This window comes from Solea senegalensis, linkage group LG2 (assembly GCF_019176455.1).
Source record: "Solea senegalensis isolate Sse05_10M linkage group LG2, IFAPA_SoseM_1, whole genome shotgun sequence".
Taxonomy (NCBI): domain Eukaryota; kingdom Metazoa; phylum Chordata; class Actinopteri; order Pleuronectiformes; family Soleidae; genus Solea; species Solea senegalensis.
The window spans coordinates 26,928,515-26,950,242 of record NC_058022.1 but is presented as its reverse complement, the minus strand read 5'-3'; the positions used below and the strand labels follow the sequence as shown (position 1 = coordinate 26,950,242).

The 21,728-nt window shown below is 41.2% G+C and overlaps 1 protein-coding gene across 5 annotated transcripts in view; it reads right to left on the bottom strand.

Moving 5' to 3' along the window:
- dock9b (dedicator of cytokinesis 9b) overlaps positions 1-21,728 on the bottom strand; it is a 49,990-nt gene that overhangs the window by 2,718 nt on the left and 25,544 nt on the right. For 3 of the 5 annotated variants that reach the window (XM_044011911.1, XM_044011884.1, XM_044011904.1), the window contains exons 9-49: positions 21,491-21,546; positions 21,062-21,136; positions 20,829-20,969; positions 20,028-20,381; positions 19,868-19,950; positions 19,524-19,646; positions 19,338-19,417; positions 19,054-19,241; positions 17,733-17,798; positions 16,875-16,967; positions 16,576-16,687; positions 16,320-16,438; positions 16,117-16,203; positions 15,925-16,014; positions 15,710-15,825; positions 15,390-15,459; positions 15,164-15,289; positions 14,500-14,571; positions 14,269-14,415; positions 14,091-14,174; positions 13,884-13,995; positions 13,625-13,803; positions 13,420-13,527; positions 13,140-13,236; positions 12,256-12,386; positions 11,356-11,470; positions 11,193-11,259; positions 10,514-10,561; positions 9,920-10,056; positions 7,741-7,856; positions 7,492-7,629; positions 6,715-6,897; positions 6,493-6,606; positions 5,701-5,916; positions 5,558-5,615; positions 5,020-5,126; positions 3,126-3,248; positions 2,766-2,879; positions 1,700-1,846; positions 1,080-1,290; positions 68-258 (exon numbers count right to left, since the gene is read on the bottom strand). In XM_044011911.1, coding sequence (XP_043867846.1) covers positions 68-258; positions 1,080-1,290; positions 1,700-1,846; positions 2,766-2,879; positions 3,126-3,248; positions 5,020-5,126; positions 5,558-5,615; positions 5,701-5,916; positions 6,493-6,606; positions 6,715-6,897; positions 7,492-7,629; positions 7,741-7,856; positions 9,920-10,056; positions 10,514-10,561; positions 11,193-11,259; positions 11,356-11,470; positions 12,256-12,386; positions 13,140-13,236; positions 13,420-13,527; positions 13,625-13,803; positions 13,884-13,995; positions 14,091-14,174; positions 14,269-14,415; positions 14,500-14,571; positions 15,164-15,289; positions 15,390-15,459; positions 15,710-15,825; positions 15,925-16,014; positions 16,117-16,203; positions 16,320-16,438; positions 16,576-16,687; positions 16,875-16,967; positions 17,733-17,798; positions 19,054-19,241; positions 19,338-19,417; positions 19,524-19,646; positions 19,868-19,950; positions 20,028-20,381; positions 20,829-20,969; positions 21,062-21,136; positions 21,491-21,546 — 4,994 coding nt within the window. Of the gene's footprint in view, positions 1-67; positions 259-1,079; positions 1,291-1,699; positions 1,847-2,582; positions 2,589-2,765; positions 2,880-3,125; positions 3,249-5,019; positions 5,127-5,557; positions 5,616-5,700; positions 5,917-6,492; positions 6,607-6,714; positions 6,898-7,491; positions 7,630-7,740; positions 7,857-9,919; positions 10,057-10,513; positions 10,562-11,192; positions 11,260-11,355; positions 11,471-12,255; positions 12,387-13,139; positions 13,237-13,419; positions 13,528-13,624; positions 13,804-13,883; positions 13,996-14,090; positions 14,175-14,268; positions 14,416-14,499; positions 14,572-15,163; positions 15,290-15,389; positions 15,460-15,709; positions 15,826-15,924; positions 16,015-16,116; positions 16,204-16,319; positions 16,439-16,575; positions 16,688-16,874; positions 16,968-17,732; positions 17,799-19,053; positions 19,242-19,337; positions 19,418-19,523; positions 19,647-19,867; positions 19,951-20,027; positions 20,382-20,828; positions 20,970-21,061; positions 21,137-21,490; positions 21,547-21,728 lie in introns of all 5 variants that reach the window. The other 2 variants (XM_044011874.1, XM_044011894.1) reach the window with 2 other exon arrangements.

Genomic DNA, 21,728 nt, shown 5'->3' with positions numbered 1-21,728 from the left:
ATAATGATTGCAAATGACTCAAAATGATTCAGCCCGAGTTATGAACGCTCCTGTCTACGACACTGACCTGCACACTGATGCTGCCTTGCAGTTTGAGCTGCAGCCGGATCATGTCCACCTCTGAGGCGGAGCACAGCAGTCGCAGCTCAGCCACCTTGGAGCTCATCTCGTCGATGGCCACCTCAATGGGGCTCAGGTCCGTCTGGTGTTGGTACATGACCGCTATGCGCTTCTTAACATAAGGGAAACAGTGTGTGGCTGGTTGGAAAAGGGATTGGGGGAGGAACAAAAAAAGGGTGATTTCAAGGGTCAATTCAGGTGATCTCCTGGGAATACATCTGACATACAAATAATTAGGGATGGGAATTGGAATTGGTCAGTATACTGGGCAAAATCACTGGATCAGATATCAGGACAGAAAAAAGTAAAATCTGCTACAATCCAAAGATTGCCTCACTATGCAGAGACTGTAAGAATGTAAATAGAAATCAGCAAAAGCATTTCAGCTGAGTCATTTTTGTGCTGTTTATTTCTTCTTTTTGGGAGAGCAATATTTGTTACACAGTTGGAGAATTATGGCTTTGAAATGACTCAGAACAAATGTGTTGTCAACAGCTTCATAGTTCACAAATGATCCAAAATGACCGTGTCGGACTAATATCGGTATCAGTAGATACTCCACTTTCACTCCGTGAAATTAGTATCAGACACAAAGAAGTGGTATCGTCCGATCCCTACAAATAGTTTCTAAAGTTTCCTGTTGGTTCTACATGGCAACGTTCATAACCACAATATGTACCTCTGTGCATATAAACAAACATTTACTGAGCGACCGGGTGACCATTATCAGTAAGCATGTTTATTAACATGGACAGATAATGTCTGAACTTTGGAATAAAGCAGACAGCACAGTCGTAAACCTCTTGTGGCTGCATGTGATTAACGTTTAGGGTGATAGACACTGAGGTTAACAACACATGGCAAACCAGGAAGATTCTCATTATCATGCTTCCGGTCACTGTTATTGGGATAACATGACGACATTCACATGAAAGCCACGTTATGTATCTATAACTTACTGGTGAGAATGGTCCGCCTTTTACACTGCTCCTCCACTCCTCCCTGCTTCTTGCCCGACACCGTAAATGGCGTCTCAAACACAAATCTCCGGATGTTGTGGCTTTTCTCAAAATCTGTCTTCCTGTCCTCCAGGTCCTTGTCGTCCAGGTAAGGTGTGACGTGGGTCACCTGGATGTAGGCGTACTTGGAGTCCAAATCCTTCGGGTTCACCTGAGGGTGGAAAAAAAGCCAGAAGAAGATAATGTGAATAAGTGAGATATTATGTTCTTGTTGAGAAATAGTGCAGTCAGAAGGACATTGTCCTGCATCAATACTGGAAGTGAAAGGAAAAAGCTAGTTTACTGGCAGAAATGAAACATACCACCCATAGTTCCTACTCATATAAGTGAATCATTTCTGTAATCATGTTTCTACAGCAGCTTGTAACGGACAAACTAGCAAGAGCATTTCATATTTATTGTTAAAACACCATTACATCGAATGATGTCCCTGAACTCAGTGTCATAAATCATTATAACTATGTGTCCCAAGACCCTAGCATAAGTGCCATGAGCGACCTTAATGGACCATAAGTTACAAAGTTACAGCCATATAAACACACACGTAACTGGGATCCCACCTTGCTAGAATCCTGAATGATCTTAACATTCTCCTGGCCAAACTTGTCAGAGTAGAGCTTCAGGAGTCTCTGGGAAATCTCAGACAGTGGGGTGAACTTTGGCTCCTTGTAGATGTATTCCTTTCCATCCTCATCCTCAAAAAAACCCTGCAGAGGAGAGAGTGGCGGCAGCGAGATTACACTTTAACTCTGTCACTTTAGTTTCCTCCCTGAACCTGAACACCTACATCTGTCTGCAGGTTCACAGAATAAGTCCATTATATTTAAAAACAAACAACAATACTATTTTTTAACATTTATCAAGAAGGTGCGATGAGGCAGATATTTTTCTCTGAAGTTATAGATTCATAAAAGCACTGAAGCCAGAGTCACTGCAACGTGCTATTTCATAACATTTATGATTCATTAAATAGATAAAGAAAAAAATAAGGAGACAAGAGAAGGGAGCATTAATGCAACACTACAGATGTCAACTCTACTCTAATTCTACTCGGCGAGCCAAAGACAAATCTCCACTTAGGGGTGAACAAACCTACCTATCTACTTAAAATATAGGAGATTATACATGAACTTGCAAATATTACTGTATAAAAAAACTATACACCATATAAACAAGCAAATTAATCTGTTCAGTCATGTATGTCACATGTAAAACTACACAGATGGTTGTGTGGGTAGAAACAGGCCTCATCACTGAAGAGGAGGCGGAGTCCCAAAGGTAAAATGGCTGACCAGTGTTAAGGTTAATGGGAAGGTCATATCAGTGACATTACATCTACAACTACAGTAATTTACCTAAAATGTATTTGCCTTTACTTTTATATTTTAGATGTTGATTAAGATGCACATTGAAAAAGACACAGTTCATTTGCGACACACTTACCGCAGCCTTGGTGGAACAGGAGGGAAAAAGAGAAAGCTCTGTTAAAAGGAGACTTTTAGTCGGGGGTAGAGTCACATTCAAAAGTTTAGTGTGCATGCATGCAAAATAAATATTATGTTTTGGATTGATTTCTGCATTCATATTAGTGAAAAACTTGCTTTTAAAAACGTTCTCAACTCTAACCTGTCCAAAGAAGGCCACTCTGAAGTATGTGCCCAGCAGTCTCTTGCCTGTGTGCATCACTTCCATCACTTTAGTGTAGGCGCGGTGGAGGGTGTCGTACAGGTGTGTCAGTTTCTGTTCCACAAAAGAAATATACGTCAACACTCATCTACAGATTTCAGTTGTGCTGTTGAGGGTAAATCCAACGGTCTGCATTGTTACGTTGTCACTTAATATGAGGAAAAACTGAATTCAAGGAGTAGTAGTAATCAACAAGACCTAGTTTTGCTTTGTTTTCTTTCGTGTGTTTTCCTGTTGTGTACAAACACAGAAAAGCAAATCTATACAGATGGCTAGAAACATGCTTGAGGTGCAGAATACCTCAAAGTCTCTTCTCTGCTCATAGATGGGGATGATGAGCCTGTAAACATCAGCAATGAGCTCGTAACGCTCAGCCTTCCAGAGGCCATCAGCACACTCCTCCAGCAGCTCCATCAGCACCTCCTGAACAAACAGAGAAGGCCACACGAATGTCATCTTCAATAAATGTCCCCCTCCTGCGTGCAGCCTCATATTAGGACATTTAACAGTCACTTATTCATATTTGTCTTGGGGGTTAAAGTGAATACAAATTGAGCAGAGTGTCCGAGCGAAGGCAGCAGACATGGGAGGAAATGGCTGTATCATCCTTTCTTTTTTATTGGCGGATGCTATTGTAGAGTCTTTTCTCGTAAAGAGAAAAGACTCTTAGAGCAGATGGATGACGGTAAAAGCTATTTTCATTGCCTACAGGTGTGTTGACCAAATCATAAAATCTCACACATTCCCGACACATTTCTTTCAATTATGGCGGGATATGAGTTCATATGAAGACACAGACCCAGTCCAACTGTCAACCCACACGGAGTGAAGTCTTTGGATTGTCCCACGGTGAAAATGTTGTGTGGGTGTGGGCGCTCTTGCAGCCATTTTGAGGACTTTATGGCCACTTTCTGTAAATTAGCATTTTAGCGGCCTCTGCCAAAGGAAATTACACACAGTTCATAGCATGTGGGTAAGCAAGATATTGAGAAAAGAGATTCAACTTAATGAAAGTAGATTGATGAGAGAAAGTGTGTTTAAGTTCATTAATCAACAATGCATTTTTTGCATTATGATGACAATTTGCCTGAACTTCTTTGTAAATAACTTATGATTCCTTAAAGCTGTAGTGTGTAACTTTCAGATGACAGATGTCTGTTACATTCAAACCACTGTCAAATGAGTTCACAGAATGCTGATTAAGACTATCAGCTCCACACGATTCTCTCTTAGTATAGCAGTGTTTAGATCCTGTGTTGCCTGGCAACATTCCCAAACTGCATGCACACAGTTAATTTTACATCATGACAGATGAAGGCAGCAGCAACATTGCACTAGTAAAGAGGGATGACTGGTTGGAGTTTGACAAAAAATACAAAAAAAGGCATCCACAAAAAGTTTCAGATTTCTTTTTTTACTGCTCTAAATACCCCCAGTCCTTCAGCAGTTTGAGGGGTTAAATGTATGTTTCCCCGCCTGGCCCTGCGCTGCTGCTACACATGAATGTTCCCTCAATCAGATCTGAAAGTTTGGCTCCACAGAGCCTGTTCTCAGAGCACAGCATACAAATAATCGTACATCATTTCTGTTCACGAGGACCAAACGGAGGCTGAGTAATAACAGCAACAACAACAACAAAAAAACACTACAAGTAAAACTGCAGGACATGTAAAGTTAACAAAATAAAACCAAATCAAGTCACATTTTTTAATGTCATCAAGTTAAATTTAAATTTAAAAGTTACACAGTACAGCTAGTGTGTAACTTTTACATTTAAACAGATGTCTGTTATATGGTTCATCAAGTAGTGTCCCATTCTTCTACATGATAAAGTAAATTTGAGCACTTTGATGCCGACTATAGCAAAGACCATGAAGGTTCAGGGTGGACATTTGGACTGGGCCATGGTCTAAGGCAACAAGCTTCTCCCCTTCTGAAGTGTCGATGAGCAAAAACACTGGATGTTGAACCCCTTGACTCCGAGTCTCCCGGCACCGCACCTTGTGTCAAAGTCTGCTCCATTTTTATATCATGCACTAAAAGCAATTGATACTTCACAGAGATAAGCGCTCTTCTAAGGGGGCATTATGTGACACGTGATGCTCGGTCAACAAAGAGATACTGGCAGATGCTCAAAACACAGTGTCCTGCACATGGCACGAGAAAGAAGGTTCCAACAGAAAAGTCTCCTGACCTCATTGAAGTGAACGTCCTGCATCCCCACATCCTCCATCATGGCCGCCTCCTCATCAATGTTTGGTGTGATGACGCGGAAAGCAGAGCATCCCTGTCTGAACATACCTGATGTAGAACGGAGAGTTAGGCATTATTGTTCAATTATTTGAGAAAAATCTGACAGAATAAAAAGCTTTAAGCTTTAAAAGGAGGGTCCTTTGGTTATAAATTATGTTGACAGAATGTTTTTGTAGTAAAGTAATTGATGTTATCTAGGTGATAGGGTACATTTACATGGAAAAATGCATGCTGATTTTACCTTTGCCCCCAGTCAAAGACACAAACAGGGTATAAAAATTGTACAAAGAAAATACACTATTTTAAGACAAGTATTTAATATTCTAAAACATCATTTACAATATGCTTCTACAGCAATCAATCTTAATTCTTAACAGTAACTCCTTATATGACCTTCGTAAAGTGGGGTTGTAAAATTGTTGGAATGGAGTTCAAGCATAAACAAGCTTCCCTTTGACGCACACACATGCCTGACTCACCTTTTCTCCACAGGTACTCAGCCACCAGAGCAGCAACATGCACGTAACACATGGCAGCCTGAAGGTGACATTTTTTAAATCCATTTAAAAAAAAAGGACCTGATAGTTTACTAAAACAAAGTTATAAAATATTTTAAAAAGACCTCTGAAAGGTCTCCATTCTTGTTGTGGATGCGAGCCATGCTGTCCAGCCAGGTCTTTCGGAGCTCGGGCGTGCTGGTGTAGGACTTGGCCAGGCTGTACTGGAGATCCACCAGCATCTCTGGGTCATTCTCGTGCTCCTTCATCTGCTCTGTGGCCATCAGCACTGTCCTGATGCGCTTCGTCAGGTCTTTCACATCTGATGGAAAGGCAGTGTGCTAAAAAAAAAAAGTACAACAGGAACAAGTCAGTCAGTTGTTTTTCCTACGTACTGCCATTCACCCATTCACTGACACATTCATAATCTATGAATCTCAAAAAGGAGATTTTTATTTTGATACACTACCTGAAAACATACAGGATGATAATTTGAGTTACTATCCCCACATACAGTACACAGCATAATTTGTGGTCACTGTATTTAACAATAACCACAATAACAAGCACGTTTGAGTACATATACAAGGTACAATTTGATTGAATTGAATACAATATTGAATATAATATTAATATTTATTCTGGGGAGTTGCTTTTCAGACATTACCAGAAGTACGTGAGACAAATATCTGCCAAACATTCTTCAGACATTCTGCCAGCTCTCTAGTCTCTGGATAATATTAGAGTGAAATCATGTGAGAACACAGCAGGAGAAAGTCCTGAATGATATGTCCTGCCACCTGCATGTTCTTCTCATGGCTCCTCCAAATCATATGTAAATGGGAAACTGTGGACAGTGTCTAGGACCATTTGCCTGGACATGATCAGGAGGCAGCGTTCCCCCATCCTCCTCTCACCTTGACGTTTTTGTCACTGTTGGCGCAGTTATTGATGATAGAGAGAGACTGCTGGAAACGAGTTCCCCCGATGCCGATGACGTCTGCAATCAGCTGACTGACGGCTATTACCACCTGCGCGGCGTGTGAGAGAGAACACACACATCAGGACTTAGACACACACACACACGAGAACGTGCACTGCACATGCTGATGGGAAGGAATTGCTCTAAAGACATGTACCTGCAGGTGTGTTCGCACAAAGGATTTGCGTCCCGTGTAGTCAAAGTTACTTTTCATGAGGAAATAGAGAAGATGGGCTGCGTCATTGCGGATGGAGCTCAGCTTGGAGTTACAGCCCTTTAGGATTTCATAGCACAGGGAGGCACACATGTCGGCCCGGCCATCAAAGAAGGTACAGGGGAACTGGAGGAGAGAGTGTGGAGAGAGAAATGATCAAAATTTGCCAGAAAAAGTGCAACACAGTTAGGTTTAAAATGATGAATACATATCATGTAGGTACTTCACTAAGTACAGGCTAATTGGGCTTAAAGGGGAATTCCAGTATTGTTTGACCTGGGTCCCATATTTATAAATGTGGGTGTGTACATGAAGAGTTTCGTAATTGCTCCATTAGATCAACACAACGGGCGGCAGTGACTGCAGTGTAATGTTACGGGGCTATTCTGAATTATATGGATAAAAAAGTGCTTGTTTTTCGCCAATAAATGGCTTGGATTGTTATTGTAAGAGTCTGACAACATCACCCAGGGCGTAGGTTTGGTTACAAGACTGGCAGGGACACTGCGCCGCTGTGTTGTCAGAACAGCACAGCTCTCTCGTCTCCTCACCTACACACCCACATTTATAAAGTAGTACTTGTACGTGCATTAATGTGTTATTTAAAGCTAGGTATTGGATCGATATTGGTAGAAACTCAAGGTTGTGAATCTGGTATTGGACACAAAACAGGATGGCGGAACAAACAAGGCCCTTGCCAAAAGTACATAAATGGTTCACCTTGTAGATGAAAGTCCTGAGTGAGGTGAAGACCTGTTTGAGAGCGACCTCAGACTGAGGGATCTGCAGGAAGCACAAGTGCACCTGGAAAACCTTCTTCATTAGGGGGTTGTGACCCAAGTCTGAGGTCAACTGGGTCTGTGTGGGTGGGAGGGGGGGACGTGTGGACCAACAAACAAGAGAGTGATGAAGACGCTAGATTTTGACATGGAGGAAATCCTTTTAGAAACAGACCGTTTTAGCTAATACCTTGAATCCCATGATGAAGATGCTGAGTGTGTCCAGCACCGTGAGACACACCTCTGTGGACACGTTGGCCTCTAGCAAGCACTGGTTGCTCACATCTGCTTCCGTGTGCGAATACACTGCACAGAAAGCACAGTGTTAGACTCTTCAAGAAGACATTTCCAGATCTTAGAGATAAGGCATATTGCCCGCTAATCTTAGAGATATATTACTTTATTGGAGGAATAAACATGACACCTGCAGAAACACATAGCACTTACCCTAACTGGTTTGATTGCTTGTGTAAGTATAGTTTTAAAAGTCATTATTGTATTTAAACAGCTTTTTTTATGGGAGGGAATGGATTATGTGATTTATAATGCAATTATTACCAGCAAATGATCCCATTAAAACACATGTGCTTGCTGTAGAGGCACAGTAATTCCTTCATTTATTCCTCCAGATTTCACAATAGACTTTATTTTAATGATATAAACTCATGCACAACTTCAAGTTTGTATTTTATTTGTCTATCAAACATGCTTCTTTGTGAGTAAGCCAAGTATAAATGGAACATCCGTTGGACAACGTGACCATTTTAATGGCAGATAACAACAGAGCTCAAACTTTAGACCGTCCAAGTATCCACTTTATAACATAATTAGATTTCAGTCGAGACAGGAACAAGGCAGTGAGTGAAGAAGCCTCTGGTTGAAAACTCATATCATTTAAACCTTTATTTTACTGTTCATTCTGATTTTTTTTAAAAAGGCAATATTAACCCTTTATCCAATTATTAAAAAGTCACGTCAAGTCATGGCGCATGCATCAAAAGGATTTGCCTTATAAAAAGAATCATGGGTGTGTTTTAGATCAGAGTGCAATTACCCTTTCCCTTTTAAAGTCAGGCGTACTTGAACCTTGATGCCTTAATGAACTAAGGTCATAAGGTTGAATTTGCATTGTAGAGACACTCAAAATGAAACAAAGTAAGAGGGGTTTCACTTCGTCTGTGTGTGTAACAAGGTGGTTACTGGATGTTTGATTGTGCACAATTCAAAATGTAAAGGACAAGTTTTGGACGAGATTTTCCCCTGGTGTACGTTATGGCCCAAAGGAGAAATTATTAGATTTTGATGGTAATAAAGATTCAGGATTTAAAAAAAAAAAAGATGTTAAGAATAGAGGAGTGTACGGACAGTATGGGAAGCAGAGTGCTTTCTCTCGCTTATAATTATTTCACTGTACACAGACAGAAAAAAAGCAGAAGTAAAAAAAATAAGACAACCTGGAAAGAGTTCTTTAAAACATTACAATTAAACAAAGTACGGCAAAACGTTTCTCAAAGTGAAAGCACTTCACCATGCCATAAACCCGTGTTATATATGCCATATACAGTACATCCAATAAAAATATGTGTAGGGGGGCGTGACTGGCTGCAGCTGTGGCAAATGACAAAGCACACCTGGTTCCTAGTCCTCATCAGCCTCCATATAAAAGCCTTCACATCAACACTCTAGCAGATAATTCTGTCCTCTAAGTCAGTACAGTGCCACAGCTCTGATGCACACTGATGTGCCAGTCCTCTGTGGATATTTTTGCATCTCTTTTTGTAAGTATTTTTCCCTGGCAGTGGCTGCCATGTCGCGCCTTTGGCTTTTTTGTATTCTTCGTGTCCTGCCACCTCTGCTGGACGTTAATTGTTTACACAATAAACTCCAGTGACTCCACTGATTTTGGTGGTTGTGTCTGAACTCTGGGATTATGAGACCTGCACAAGAATTCTAATTGTCAAATGTCAGAGAACTTGAATATGAATGTATAAATAAGTGTGTTCTGCAGTTTGTTTGTTTTATGTGGGTAGGTACATTAATAACATGCCCTTAAACTAACAGTGACTTCAGTGACTTATGATGGGAGATTATAGGAAGTGTGTTTTTTTCAAAGATTTATGGATTACGCTATCAATAGTGCTCCAGTAACTGATGTCACATAATCCCATCCCAATACTCGGAACAAAAAAAAAAACAATGCCATTTTCATAGGTAGCCACACTCCTCAAATCCAGAGACATACTGTATATAACTGTCAGCATAAAGTTTATCAGAGTGTAAGATGTCAGGATATTAAATCAGTTCTTTTGACATGCCTATGTTTACTATTGAAATATAAATAAAGTTGAGTTAAGGCAGGGTGGGCTCACTGTTGTTGAAGGTGTGAGCGTTCTCCAGCGCCCCCAGCTGCTGCAGGCGAGCATGCAGGATCCCTGCCCTGTTACGAGACACAGGTAGAGTCAGAGACTTCCTGTCGGGAGCTACAGGCCCAGTCCCTTCCTGGCTCCTGTTGGGGAGGGGGAAAAAAAACAACACAATTTGTGGTAAGTCTGGATGTCAGTCAGGAGACGGGCGTGTAAAGACATACAGTCGATTAATGAACAGGGAACAATAGATAAAGAAATTAAAACTAGCCCGAAGAGCAGAGAAAGAGTGATCATGACTAAGGCAGCATCATGCATTTAGTTAAAAAAAAAGACAGTGATTTCTTACCCATGCAACATGGGCCAGGGGCCGGGACATTAACCACAAAACAACTTGGCAGCATTGTTAACAGGTAGAAAAACAAAACAGAAGGAAGTGGTTAATATGCAGATCCAGAGAAGTGATGTTTTTGACGCTGCAAATGTTTTCTGGGCTCAGTTTAGTAGTCATTTATGATTTGTTATTGCAATGCTGGAACATCATTAGTGTTTGTTCAAGAATTAATTCATGATTTCAGAGTGTGACATCAGGTGCTCTACCTGGCGATGAATCTCTTCCCCATGTATCTGAACTGATGAAGGCAAATTCTGCAGGACGAAAAAAACAAACAAACAGTGAGATTCTTGATACGATAAATCCCAGGCTACATTTAAATACGTTTGCACACATTTCTATTTCCAGCAAAGACAAAACTCAGCAAACTTCCAGCAAAGTCAGTCAGTTCTGACTGTGTAAACGGGGTAATAAAGTGGCTCAAGCTCTGAAGTCACTTATCTCAAGTGTTTCATTGGGATTAGTAATTTGCAGCATCTAAACCCAGTATTGTACAGGATTGTAAAACATATTTAACACACATTTAACGACAATGTCCAATTGTTTTATGAGAATTGTAGAGTCATTTTAAAAATGATTTCACAGATTATTGACCATTGATCTGTTTTTTAATTTGATTTGTCTCTTGGGAGCAGCTGTTGAAATTACAGTTTTGTTGTGTTTCTGTTTGTCATGTGATGTGTGCTTTCCTGTGTTTTAAATATTGCTTCTTGTAGTGCATGTTTTATGTAATTTAATTCATAACTAACAAATGTTTCCTTTAAATATACACATGTATGCTAGTCTACATTGATATTTGTACTTGACCCCTGGATATCTAATATTAGAATTGGCCTACTACACCTTTCATTAACACTTGAATCAAAACATCATTGGGTAACTTACTCTATTAATGTAAAGAAGTCCATCAGCTCTGATGAAGCTGCTTTGTTCCAGTAAGAAAAAAGAGCCTCTAAGAGTGAGACAACAGTAAGAAAAGATTCATTACGTAATCTGTCGTAATTATCGACATTATCGTGTGTCAAAAGAACATAAAACAGATCCTCACCTTCTGACATGCTCTTGAGGATATGCAGAAAGCACATGAGCAGGTTTTTGATCTCATCCCGGTCCAGTTTGTCACAGCGCAGCACGGTGCTGCCCAGAGTCGACGCACACTGGTTCTGGAAAGAAAATCATGACGTTGAACAAACGGAAGAGAGAAAGCAGAGCTGCAGAAAAAAAAAAGAACTTCAAAGAAATAACAAGCATCACTCAGAGTTTTTTTCTTTGGACAGGAAAAGTGCACAGAAAACAAGTTCAACCTCCACGATGTTAAAAGAGAATAAAGAGTACACTCGCTAGTGTGGGACACTCAGATGAGATAGAAGGAAATATTGGAAGGATTTTGGATGATTTGTACAGGTTTGTGCAAACAAGGGGACTTGTTTGAGATGTTTTGGAGACAAAAATGCCAAAAAGTTCAGTTTGTAGGACTCTGTACAATTCTTGCCAAAGGTTTTGTCTGGAAACATCACAAAAAGGTCAAACTGAATACTTGTATCGGTATATTTTCCTGGTGTTTTCCTTCCACAGTCTGGCCAGCAGCCTGTTTGACACTATCACTGTCACTGTCCTGTAGCAGGTTAGACAGCGGCACCGTGAGGAGGGAGAAGTCCATAGTGAACCGCTTTGCTGCACAGTTCAGTGGTGGGACTCTGCCCTCGGGGTCAGAGGGCAGAGGGGGAACATTGACAGAGTGTCTTCGAGCAAATCGCTCCTTTTGGATGAGTTGGGTAGTTACAGAGCAAGGTGGAGGGACGTGGGAGCTCTGGAGGACGGCAGTGGGAGGACAGTGTAGATGTCCGTGGATGCAGATAACACAGTTAAGTTAAAAGTAATGAATTGCGAGGAGTAAATGTCATCCACAGAACAATGGTTAGGATTTATAAATTACAAATGAACACACCTTCTCCAGAGAATTGGTTTTGTCACTGCTCTTGTCCGGCAGGCTGTTTCCAGAGTCAGTGGAGATCAGCGAGCCTCTGGAGTCTGCGTGGTTAACAGAGCTGACGTTGGGAGTGGAACTGTGCGGCGACGCTGCAGGGATGAACCGTGCAAAACACAAGTTTGTTATCGGGAATCCACAATATATCAGACCTTTATCGGCACTGCAATATCAACATGTGCAACATACATTTAGCAATACCACAAAGACTGTGTGAACTGTAATTCATGTAAACTTGGGTGGGTGATGCAGGGTGGGGTTTCATTTTTTTTAGTTTGTTTGTGTTGTTTTCTTTCCTTTCTTGACTCTAAAACATTTGGAAATGACTAAATTCAACAAAATATGTAATTACAAAGAAAACAATAGTCTGGTCATTGTTAGATATTTTAAGGCAGAAATGTTATACATCATATCTTCAGTTCAACTATGTTTCAAAAATGTTTTTGGAATGGATCCCATTGCAGATGTTATATTGAACATTTTGATAATTTAACCATCGTCTGCTACTCAAAACAAAAACACCTTTTTTATCATTGAGTAAAGAAATAAAAATCTTAATTTCAGTTTAAAATAAACGCAAATATACTAATTTAACTCCAACTGCAATGTCTCTCGTTGCAACAGTCCGTTGGATAAAATAAAACACAAAAACAACTCAACATCTCTGCATATTGCATGTATTCCATTCTATTCCATGTTATTACGTGTCGTGTTTTCAAATGGAGAGACAAAGCGTATTTGTATGTAAGAAAAACAGGTGTGGAATGTGTGGTCAATGCATCAAGGACAAATTTAACCCAGTACAGAAAATGTCGCTCATCATTCATCATGGAGGAAGGAGTCACCTGTTCCAGAGATGACCCCGAACACATCTTTGTGCAGAGCATTTTCTATGCAACTGCCAGTTTTCTGAGGCGCCATCATGGAGTCCTCTCTCACATTCTGAAACAAAAAGCAACATGGCACGAGAGAGATTTTATTTTCAAATGAAGCTGAAGCATGCAGCTTAGATTAAAAACACATATGTTGCTTGCTTTTAAATGTTCTCGTTGAGCTGTCATTAACCCAGAATTATTATTTTGGTGGCCTGCAGTTCACTTTCCCACCACTGAGTGTCAGGCTTACACTGTGGGTGCTGAAAGGCGCTGACTCCTTGACATCAAGTCTGTGGACATTCTCCTGCAGCAGGCCAAACAGAGGGAGGTAAAGAGTGGCGAGTCGGGCCTGTTGGCTCTGGAATAAAAACATAAAGATCGTGAATTGAAAAGTTGTACATAATCATGAAAAGTAAAAGACCTATCAACAAGATATGGAGAACTGTGGAACTCACTTTTGCAGCGTAGCGATCATCAAATGTATGTTTGATCATCAGGACCTTGAGCACCTGGACGGCGATCTGACGGACATCCCTGAACTCCTGAAGAGCCCCGCCCACCTCCCTGAGCAGCAGACCCACCAGGAAATGGTTTCGACAGAAGTCGTCGGTCAGAGAATAGTCCAAGTGGAGATCTGTAGCAGAAAAAAACATTTAAATGACAAATAATCAAGCACAATATCAACTGCACTTAGATTAGATTTCCCTTTCTTACCCTGGAACCTCTGTATTCTCCCTTTTCCAAAGGGCATGGGCAGATTAAGAGGAACGTAATGCTCATGGGTGCAGACAACGCGCAGGAACTCAAACTTGAATTCATACAAAGTCTGGTGAGAATACAAGAGTAAATATCTTTCAGACAATTAGGCTGATATGGCAGATTTAACTACACAATTTAAACAATACTGAAAAAAAATTCAACCTTGGGGTCTCCAGGCACAAAGCAGTTCATGTAGTTGTTGATCTGCTTGAATACAAAGCCTCTGTCCATGAATGTGAAGCAACGCTGAGTGAAGAGAAAAAAAAAATACAGTGAACAAAGTAAATTAAATCAAAGGTTTTTGGGTTTTAATCACACGAGAAATCACAAGACTGCCAACCTTGATGAAAACAGCCAGGCTGTGGTTGGCATTATGAGCTGCGTCCAGGTTGTCCTTGTATTTCTGGGTGATGTGAGGCATCAGCATATTAACCAGTGTCTCTACTGCGTGGTAGAATGAGGCAGAAAAACGCTGGTTCCTTGAAAGCTGGACAAGAGGAAGAGAAAACAAAAAAAAGTTGGTGATTTCCACTTGGAGGAGAGAAGTTACTGAGAAGAAAGGGAGATCTACCTTGACTTTTCCACTTTCCATGAGATAATGAGCCATAGACTTCACCAGAGCTTCAAAGAAGTACCACGAGTGCTGAAACACAAAAGAACAGCAAGAGAAATGATTTATTTACCTCTTCCACAAGAACTCCACGAGACCTTGAGAATATGTTCATCACTTTATTTCACTTTTTCTGACTGAAAACAGAACTTTGTCACTTTGTAAACTTCTTACTCCCAGAGTACACAGACAAAAGCAGCACATTTACTTATTAGCTGCCTTCATCAGAGTTCCAATGTGTTACTATGTGTAAATGTGTGGAAATCAGATTTCCCAAATGCGACAGCAGAATATCAGTATCACCATGCTGATATTCTTTATGTATGGACTTTGGTGTGAGAGTAAGCAGTTTACAAACTTTAGATACCAGTTGAAAAATGCTGTCTAATGATGAGATAAAGCAAAAATGCATTCTTAAGATATTGAAGACTTAAGCTAATGGGTTTTTTTAAGGGTTTTTTTGTTATGAGGCTGACGATCTTGATGCCATGTTTTCAGTGAGAGTGAGTCTCCATGTCTCTAACTATATATCAGTACCTCATTCAACGGCACTTAAATAACCGGAACTGCCATTTTAATGCTTTTAGGGGAATGTGTGCAACAAATAATAATGAGTGTAGTTTACCTTTAGCAGCTTGTTGCTGGTTAGGAAGTCAGTCGATGGCTTGAGTATGGCTGTCATGGCTTTGGCCAACTCCTCGTGAACTGTTTTCACATTAGTGGAGGAGTAAGTCTCTGGCTTAAACACAAACTGTGAATGGAAACAGCCATTAAAAAAAATGACATCCCTCTGATGACATCAACTTAATTTCTATGAAAACACTGGGACACATAAAAACAAAGAGCTGCACCTTGATGTAAGACCGTAAGTAATGCTCAAGTCCCTCTTCATGGCACTGTGCTACAACATGGACCATCACTCTGAAGAGGGAGGAAGAGGTGGAGAAAACATTAGAATATGAACAAAAAGAGGACATGAATCTTCCTAGAGGGAATAAACCAAATACAGACATAGCCCACATAGACTTTAGAGGCTGACACCTCATTTGCATACTCCCTACATGGCTTCAAAATCTGGCCACACAAAACTGAAACATAAAACACACCCATGGAGTCTGTGTGAGCCTATAGTGAGTGTCTAATGAGAAAAAAATAAAAATGTGCTGCATACCTGGTCACATTGACAACCACATCTTCGTGTGTGGCTCTGGTAAGGACAGAGAAGAGCTGGTTAAGGACAGTGGGCAGGAAGTTGACCATCACATGACCCTCCATCGCATGGAGACTCTAAAAGAGAAGGGACAGAGTACGATTTGAATGTTGGATAGAACATATTGCATCGGATGGGGCATGAACAAAAAGGTGTGTCCCATACAGCTTGCATACCTTAAGGTATTTCACCAGCTCCCCCTCTGATGCTTGTTCTGACACCTCCATGATTCGACAGTGGTGGAAGAAGTTGTGCAAGTGCTGGTCCTAAAGGAAACATGGTTCATTCGTATAAGCATTTTCTCAGTTTTTCTGAACCAAAACATCCTGAAATGACTGAGAGGAATGGTAAAAATGTAGTGTGAGTACCTGAGTGTAAACTGTAGAAACAAGATGAGTGGACACTTTGAAAACAGGTTTCCCTCCATCTACCCATTTGATCTCTGAGCCTGAGTGCTGCAATCAAAAGTGTGGAATGATTACTGCAATGGATTCTGAATATAATGACACGATGTCAATAGCACCAATGGAGAGCTACATTATTTCACTTAAAGTCACTTTATTTTTGTCACCTTGCTGACACCATCCTGAGAGCTGAGGTAGCCAGCAGGTAGATTTGCAGCCACAGGCAGCTGCTGTTCATTCATGATGACTCTGCCGTCCCTCAGCAGAGGCAGCCAGGCTGAACCCACTGTGAATGTGACGCGGGTACATTACAGTACATTACAGTGTGTAAAGCATCAAACTGCTATTATTTATTTATTTATTTTTGTCATTTCTGAAAACTGCTGCTCTTGTTTTCATTCAGTGGGAGAAGGAAGCTCCTACCTGGAGTCTCCACGAGGTCTTTCTTCTTGCTGTTGCTGTCACAGCTAACGTGATAGAAGGTGAAGAGAAGGTGATGCTTCTCATGCAGCTGGGTAGGTAGCTCCATCTTTATCTGGAGACAGGCAAAACACGGATTCCATGATTTCGATACTTGAAGTTAACACAAAAGACAACGGGTACATCCATCCTTGTGTCCATGAACTGATGCATTTTAATCATTAATCAGCTGCAACAAAAAAATATTATAACATCTGTAGCACTAAAACAACACTGTGATAGACGATGAATAAAGATGGTACCTCACTGTAGAACTCAGGGTTCTGCTGGTGGTGCAGGATGGCTGCGTACGCCTGCTTTGTGAATAGAGGACCTCCTGGACGACCGTATATGCACTACATGCAGAATGAAGGAGATAAGTAAACTTGGTTTCCAGAGATTGAGAGACATTTAGGACGGTTTCATTCATTCATCTTCTACTGCTTTATCCTCCACATGAGGGTCACTGGTGCTAACCCAAACTGGTGTAAGGCAAAAGGCAATTTAGAGTGTCCAATTTGCCCAAAATCTGCTTGTTTTTGGACTGGGAAACCTGAGAACCAGGAGAAAACCCATGCACACATGGGGAGAACATGCAAACTCCATGCAGTAAGGCCCTTGCGAACACGGGTCTTCTATGACAGAAATTGAATATTCTAACTATGAGTCAGTTCATATGTGTATACCTCCTGTAAAATAAGAATTCTTTGGCTGTTGTAGCCCTAGAATAAATCTTTCATATGTACTTTAGACAAGGGTCTTGCCTTAGGGAGGCTGCCTTCTTGTTGTATGGCAGCCTAAATGGACAAAAGAGCCAAGGCGAACATTTCACACTTTGATGCAGAGGCTTACAAAGAAGAATGACTCCCTTTTTGGTATGTAAAGGCTTCCATAGGTACCTGATATGCTTTGGAATGGGAAACACATGTATGAACATATTTTAGGGCTGCAATGATTAATCAATTATTAACTGGTTACTAAATTAATTGGTAACTATTTGTTTTTTATTGATCAGTTTGAGTGCAGCTGTAAGTCAAGACCAACAAATCCCACATCAAAACATCAGATCATAATTTTTAGACCAGCATATCAAAAGTTAAATAAATGATATGTTTGTGTACCTTAAGTGGCTGGGCGTCATCCTCATCCGAGTCCTTGAACTCAATGTAAACCGCAATATTGCGCGCCTGAACAGGGGGAGACAAAAGGGAGAAAGATTATAATGGAAAAGCAAGAAGTACTTCATCATGACATCCCGCTTGCCAGGAACCAATTTCATGCCAGACGCTTCCATGACTGTGCCTCTGTGTCCATTTTGAAAGTCCATTAGTTTCAGTAAAAAGGGAAAATATTTCCAACTTAAAATAGAGGAGAGCAGAGAGACAGATGAGGGAGAGAAGGGCCAGTTGGGCTTCAAAATGAAGCTGACCTACTGAAAATAATATCCCATTATTAATGTACTAAACAGAAGCTGCTGCTTTACACACAGATAATTCCATCCAGCTCTGCTGCTTAGCTGAGCAACATGAGGAGGTTGCCGGTTTTTTTTTCCCATAAGCTAAACAGGAAGCATTACTTTCCAAAAATAATAAGCCATAAGTTTTTAAAGCTGACATAGAATGCTTGTATCACACATATATGTTGGTTATGGAGGTCTACTTACATATATTAACTTGTTTTCATGGTTAAAAACCTCCTAATCACTGCAAACGAGCCGATCAAAACATCTCCTCGCTGACGCTCTAGTCAGCCGCGCTGTTTCAGACCAAAACCACACCCCCAGAACGTGGACTGTGTTGTGATTGGCCAGCCAATGAGAGCTTTCCCACTGTCCTGTGATTGTCCAGGTACCTGGAAGTGACGTCATTGGTAGGCCAGCTCTCAGATACACAGCTCCCCAGCACGGTGTATGCTCTGCATCTCAGCAGCTACAACGAGAGTAGTTCTTCTTCTTCTGCGGTTGAATGTACGCAACTAGATGTGTCCGGACTAGTGCCCGCACCAGGAGGCGCTACGGTGGTGAGAGGAGTGGTGAGGATTTCTGATGACAACATCAACCTACGGAAGTGCCGATCCGCTTCGCAGAGCCCAGGAAAACAATAAAACCCTATTTTCTCAGCAGTGGCTGAACTGTTTCTGTTCTGAAAACTTTAGGGTTTCATAAACGAGGTATACATACAAACGCAGCATTAATTGGAGCTTCCGGTCTATGTCGCCTTTAAATGTTATTACATATATGGGTCGTGTAACAGATAACTGATTTTCTCTACGGACTTTGGTGCAGGAGAGTGAGTGGGATTACAAAGCAACGCAAACTTCTGTTTCTCGTCAGAAAAGGCTGTCAAATGAGTTTTCAGTGATGGGGGCAAGCAGTCCAAAAGCAACCAAAAGCAACTATCCCTTTAACTCTAATGTACTGCTATTGATTCTTACTCTACGTACCTTAGCAAAGGTCTTCTGTCCATCATACTTGAGGTGTTTTGGGTAGACATACAGGTGGTTTTTATAGATGGTAAATGGTTGGGAGCACTTCGCGATGCAGGGAACAAACTCCTCCACCTCCAGCAGAGCACTGCCTGGCCCGTTGCCTTCAAAGTTCCTCACAGGGATGTAGGAGGAAGTGACACAATCTGCACACAGAAAAATGAGGAGAGTTGAAGCCTTAAGTGTAACAACTATAAAAAAGATTGTTCAAAGTGATTTTGTAAATATTTAGAAGGGTTTACTGGTTACATCCGGGGCCACACTGTCAATAGTCACATCCAAGTTCCCTAAGAGCACAGGGAGTTTGGCCATTTTCTCTGGTCTGTTAACACACACAGGCAGCAGTTACAAAACTGTATCAACAACAAATTAAAGTGGTATATTGAAATGCAGAAAGAGAGATGGCGGGGGAGGGGGGAAATACACACTTCCTAAAGTCAGTAAGCAGTTTGAACATGTCCTCATCTGACAGCTTGCTGCTGTCCTGTCTGTAAAGAGCTGAGAAACGAGAGCTTTTGTCCAAAGTTCCTGACGCATCTTTGAACACAGGCCTGCAGACACGGAAAACAGAAAACACAGACTTTACAGGACAGAAGAGCACATTTCCTTTCGTCTTGTCTTGTCTTTGTCTTGTTTAAAAGTTACATTAGGAATCACTGACAGACGACCCCTCGTTGATCTTGGAGGTCTCGGTGGGTTATACAGCATTTTTATTTATGACAGTGGGATAAATCTTCTCAATTAACTCACAAAGTTTGGAGGTTTTTCTCACCTTGCAGCCCAAGCAAATGGCATCCTGTATTGCCCCAGTCTGCTGCAGGCCGTTTTAGCATTCTTCAGCACTTTCTGAGCCATCTAAACAAAATAGTGGATTACTTTAATGTTAGATTATTTACAACAATGTCCTCATCATGTTTGCAAAATGTGCAAACCTTTGCAGAGTCTGAGCTCTTCATATAGGGTTCAGTGCAGTGAGTGATCCCTCCCTGCAGGACCTTCTCAATCCTGGCCACGAGAAAGATCTCTGGATGGGGACATGTGACTGAGAACACCCCCTGCCTGGGATACTCCAGAGCACATTCTGGGAGTCCACTGACCAGCCTGTGACCACTGAAGAGCCCATCACCACAACTGCTGTTGATTTGAACGTCGTGCCCGCTGCTACCACCAGAGCCTGATGTCATTTGTCGGACCAAAGGATGGTTGAGATCCACGTGGAAGTCAGCTGAGATCTTTCTGCTGTTCTGGACGTCAAAGAGGGACAGGATCACGTAGAAAGGCTCCACCTTTGATGAGAGAGGAGAGGAAAGAACATATTTTTGCAACACAGATGAGACAAAAAAAAGAAGAGTTGGGGCGAGAAATAGGGAAAAAAATCCTCATGTATTTCACATTTTCCTTCAAGTGGGAGTGCACCATTGATATATATCATCTTCCCATTCACTCTTGAGTGAGTGAGTGACTAAATAGCTGTGGTTATTTTTGGCTCAGTGCTGAGAGTAAAACACGACTCCTTCCACTGAAAGAGGGATGTTGGAGAGTGACAGCAGGAAACCAGCCTCAGACTGGTGCAAATGCATGGTGGGACACCCAGGCTGGTTGCCATGGTAACCTGAACTGTCATCTGAATGGTCTATGAATCATTTTCCTCTACATGTAAATGCATCAAACTAATGTGACAACTTTGACAAAAAATAAATAAATACATGCTTTTGACGCTTATTTTTACATACATTGGTTGTTGGTCCCTCGTCATTGTCTGACACACAGCCCTGCAGGTTGAACGACAGGTCATTACAGCTGACCAGGACTCTCTTCCCAAACTTCTCCTCAAACTGCCGTACGTCGGGCTCAATGCCAGAGAAGTCCAGTTTCTGTGGAATGCGTTGTTGCAAATGTTTAACTGCAAAAATCTTTTGTGGTAGAAGGGATTATACAGAATGCACAGGGCCTTCATCTTCATTACCTGTGTGTATGGGTCCAGAGTGAACAGCTTGAGGCGAGCTTCACTTCTCATTTTGGACTCAATATCTCTGGCCGTCTGTGCAAAAAAAACAGAATGTAGGTAAAAATCACAGTAGCTTAAAAAGTAGAGGTAGTATGGAATTGACTGCAACATGCTTATGATTATGAGTATGCTCAGCATTAATTCCAATCCATTTTATTATTCTTTCTTTTTTTTAAGTTACATAAGATACAATTGGAGAGAGGTGGTTGAAGAAAATACAGCTGGTGAACTATTCTGCTCAAAATGCATTTCCAAGGGAGTCATCTGGACCTTTTAAAGCATCTCCTCAAGCATGTGGACAAACTAATCCATATAAAGTGTGGCTTGTTTTGTGGTCATAAAACATCCATTTTAAACATGTTACTACAGATGGAAAAAACAGGCCACCTGAAAGCTGTCTTGAAAACTTCCGGAGGTGAGGTCTGTTTTTCCGTGCTCCTCATCTGATGGAGACATCAAGACGAGAAGTGTGTTTAGGCAATTACATAAAAGCATAGTGATGTGTTGGTCTCTCCTTCTTTAGCAAGTGGGAAGGAGAATTATGTGAGAAGAGGCTGTTGACAACAACCTGCAGAGGAAAGAAATCCTTCTATGGGGAACAGAACAATTTAAGAGGCTGGCAATG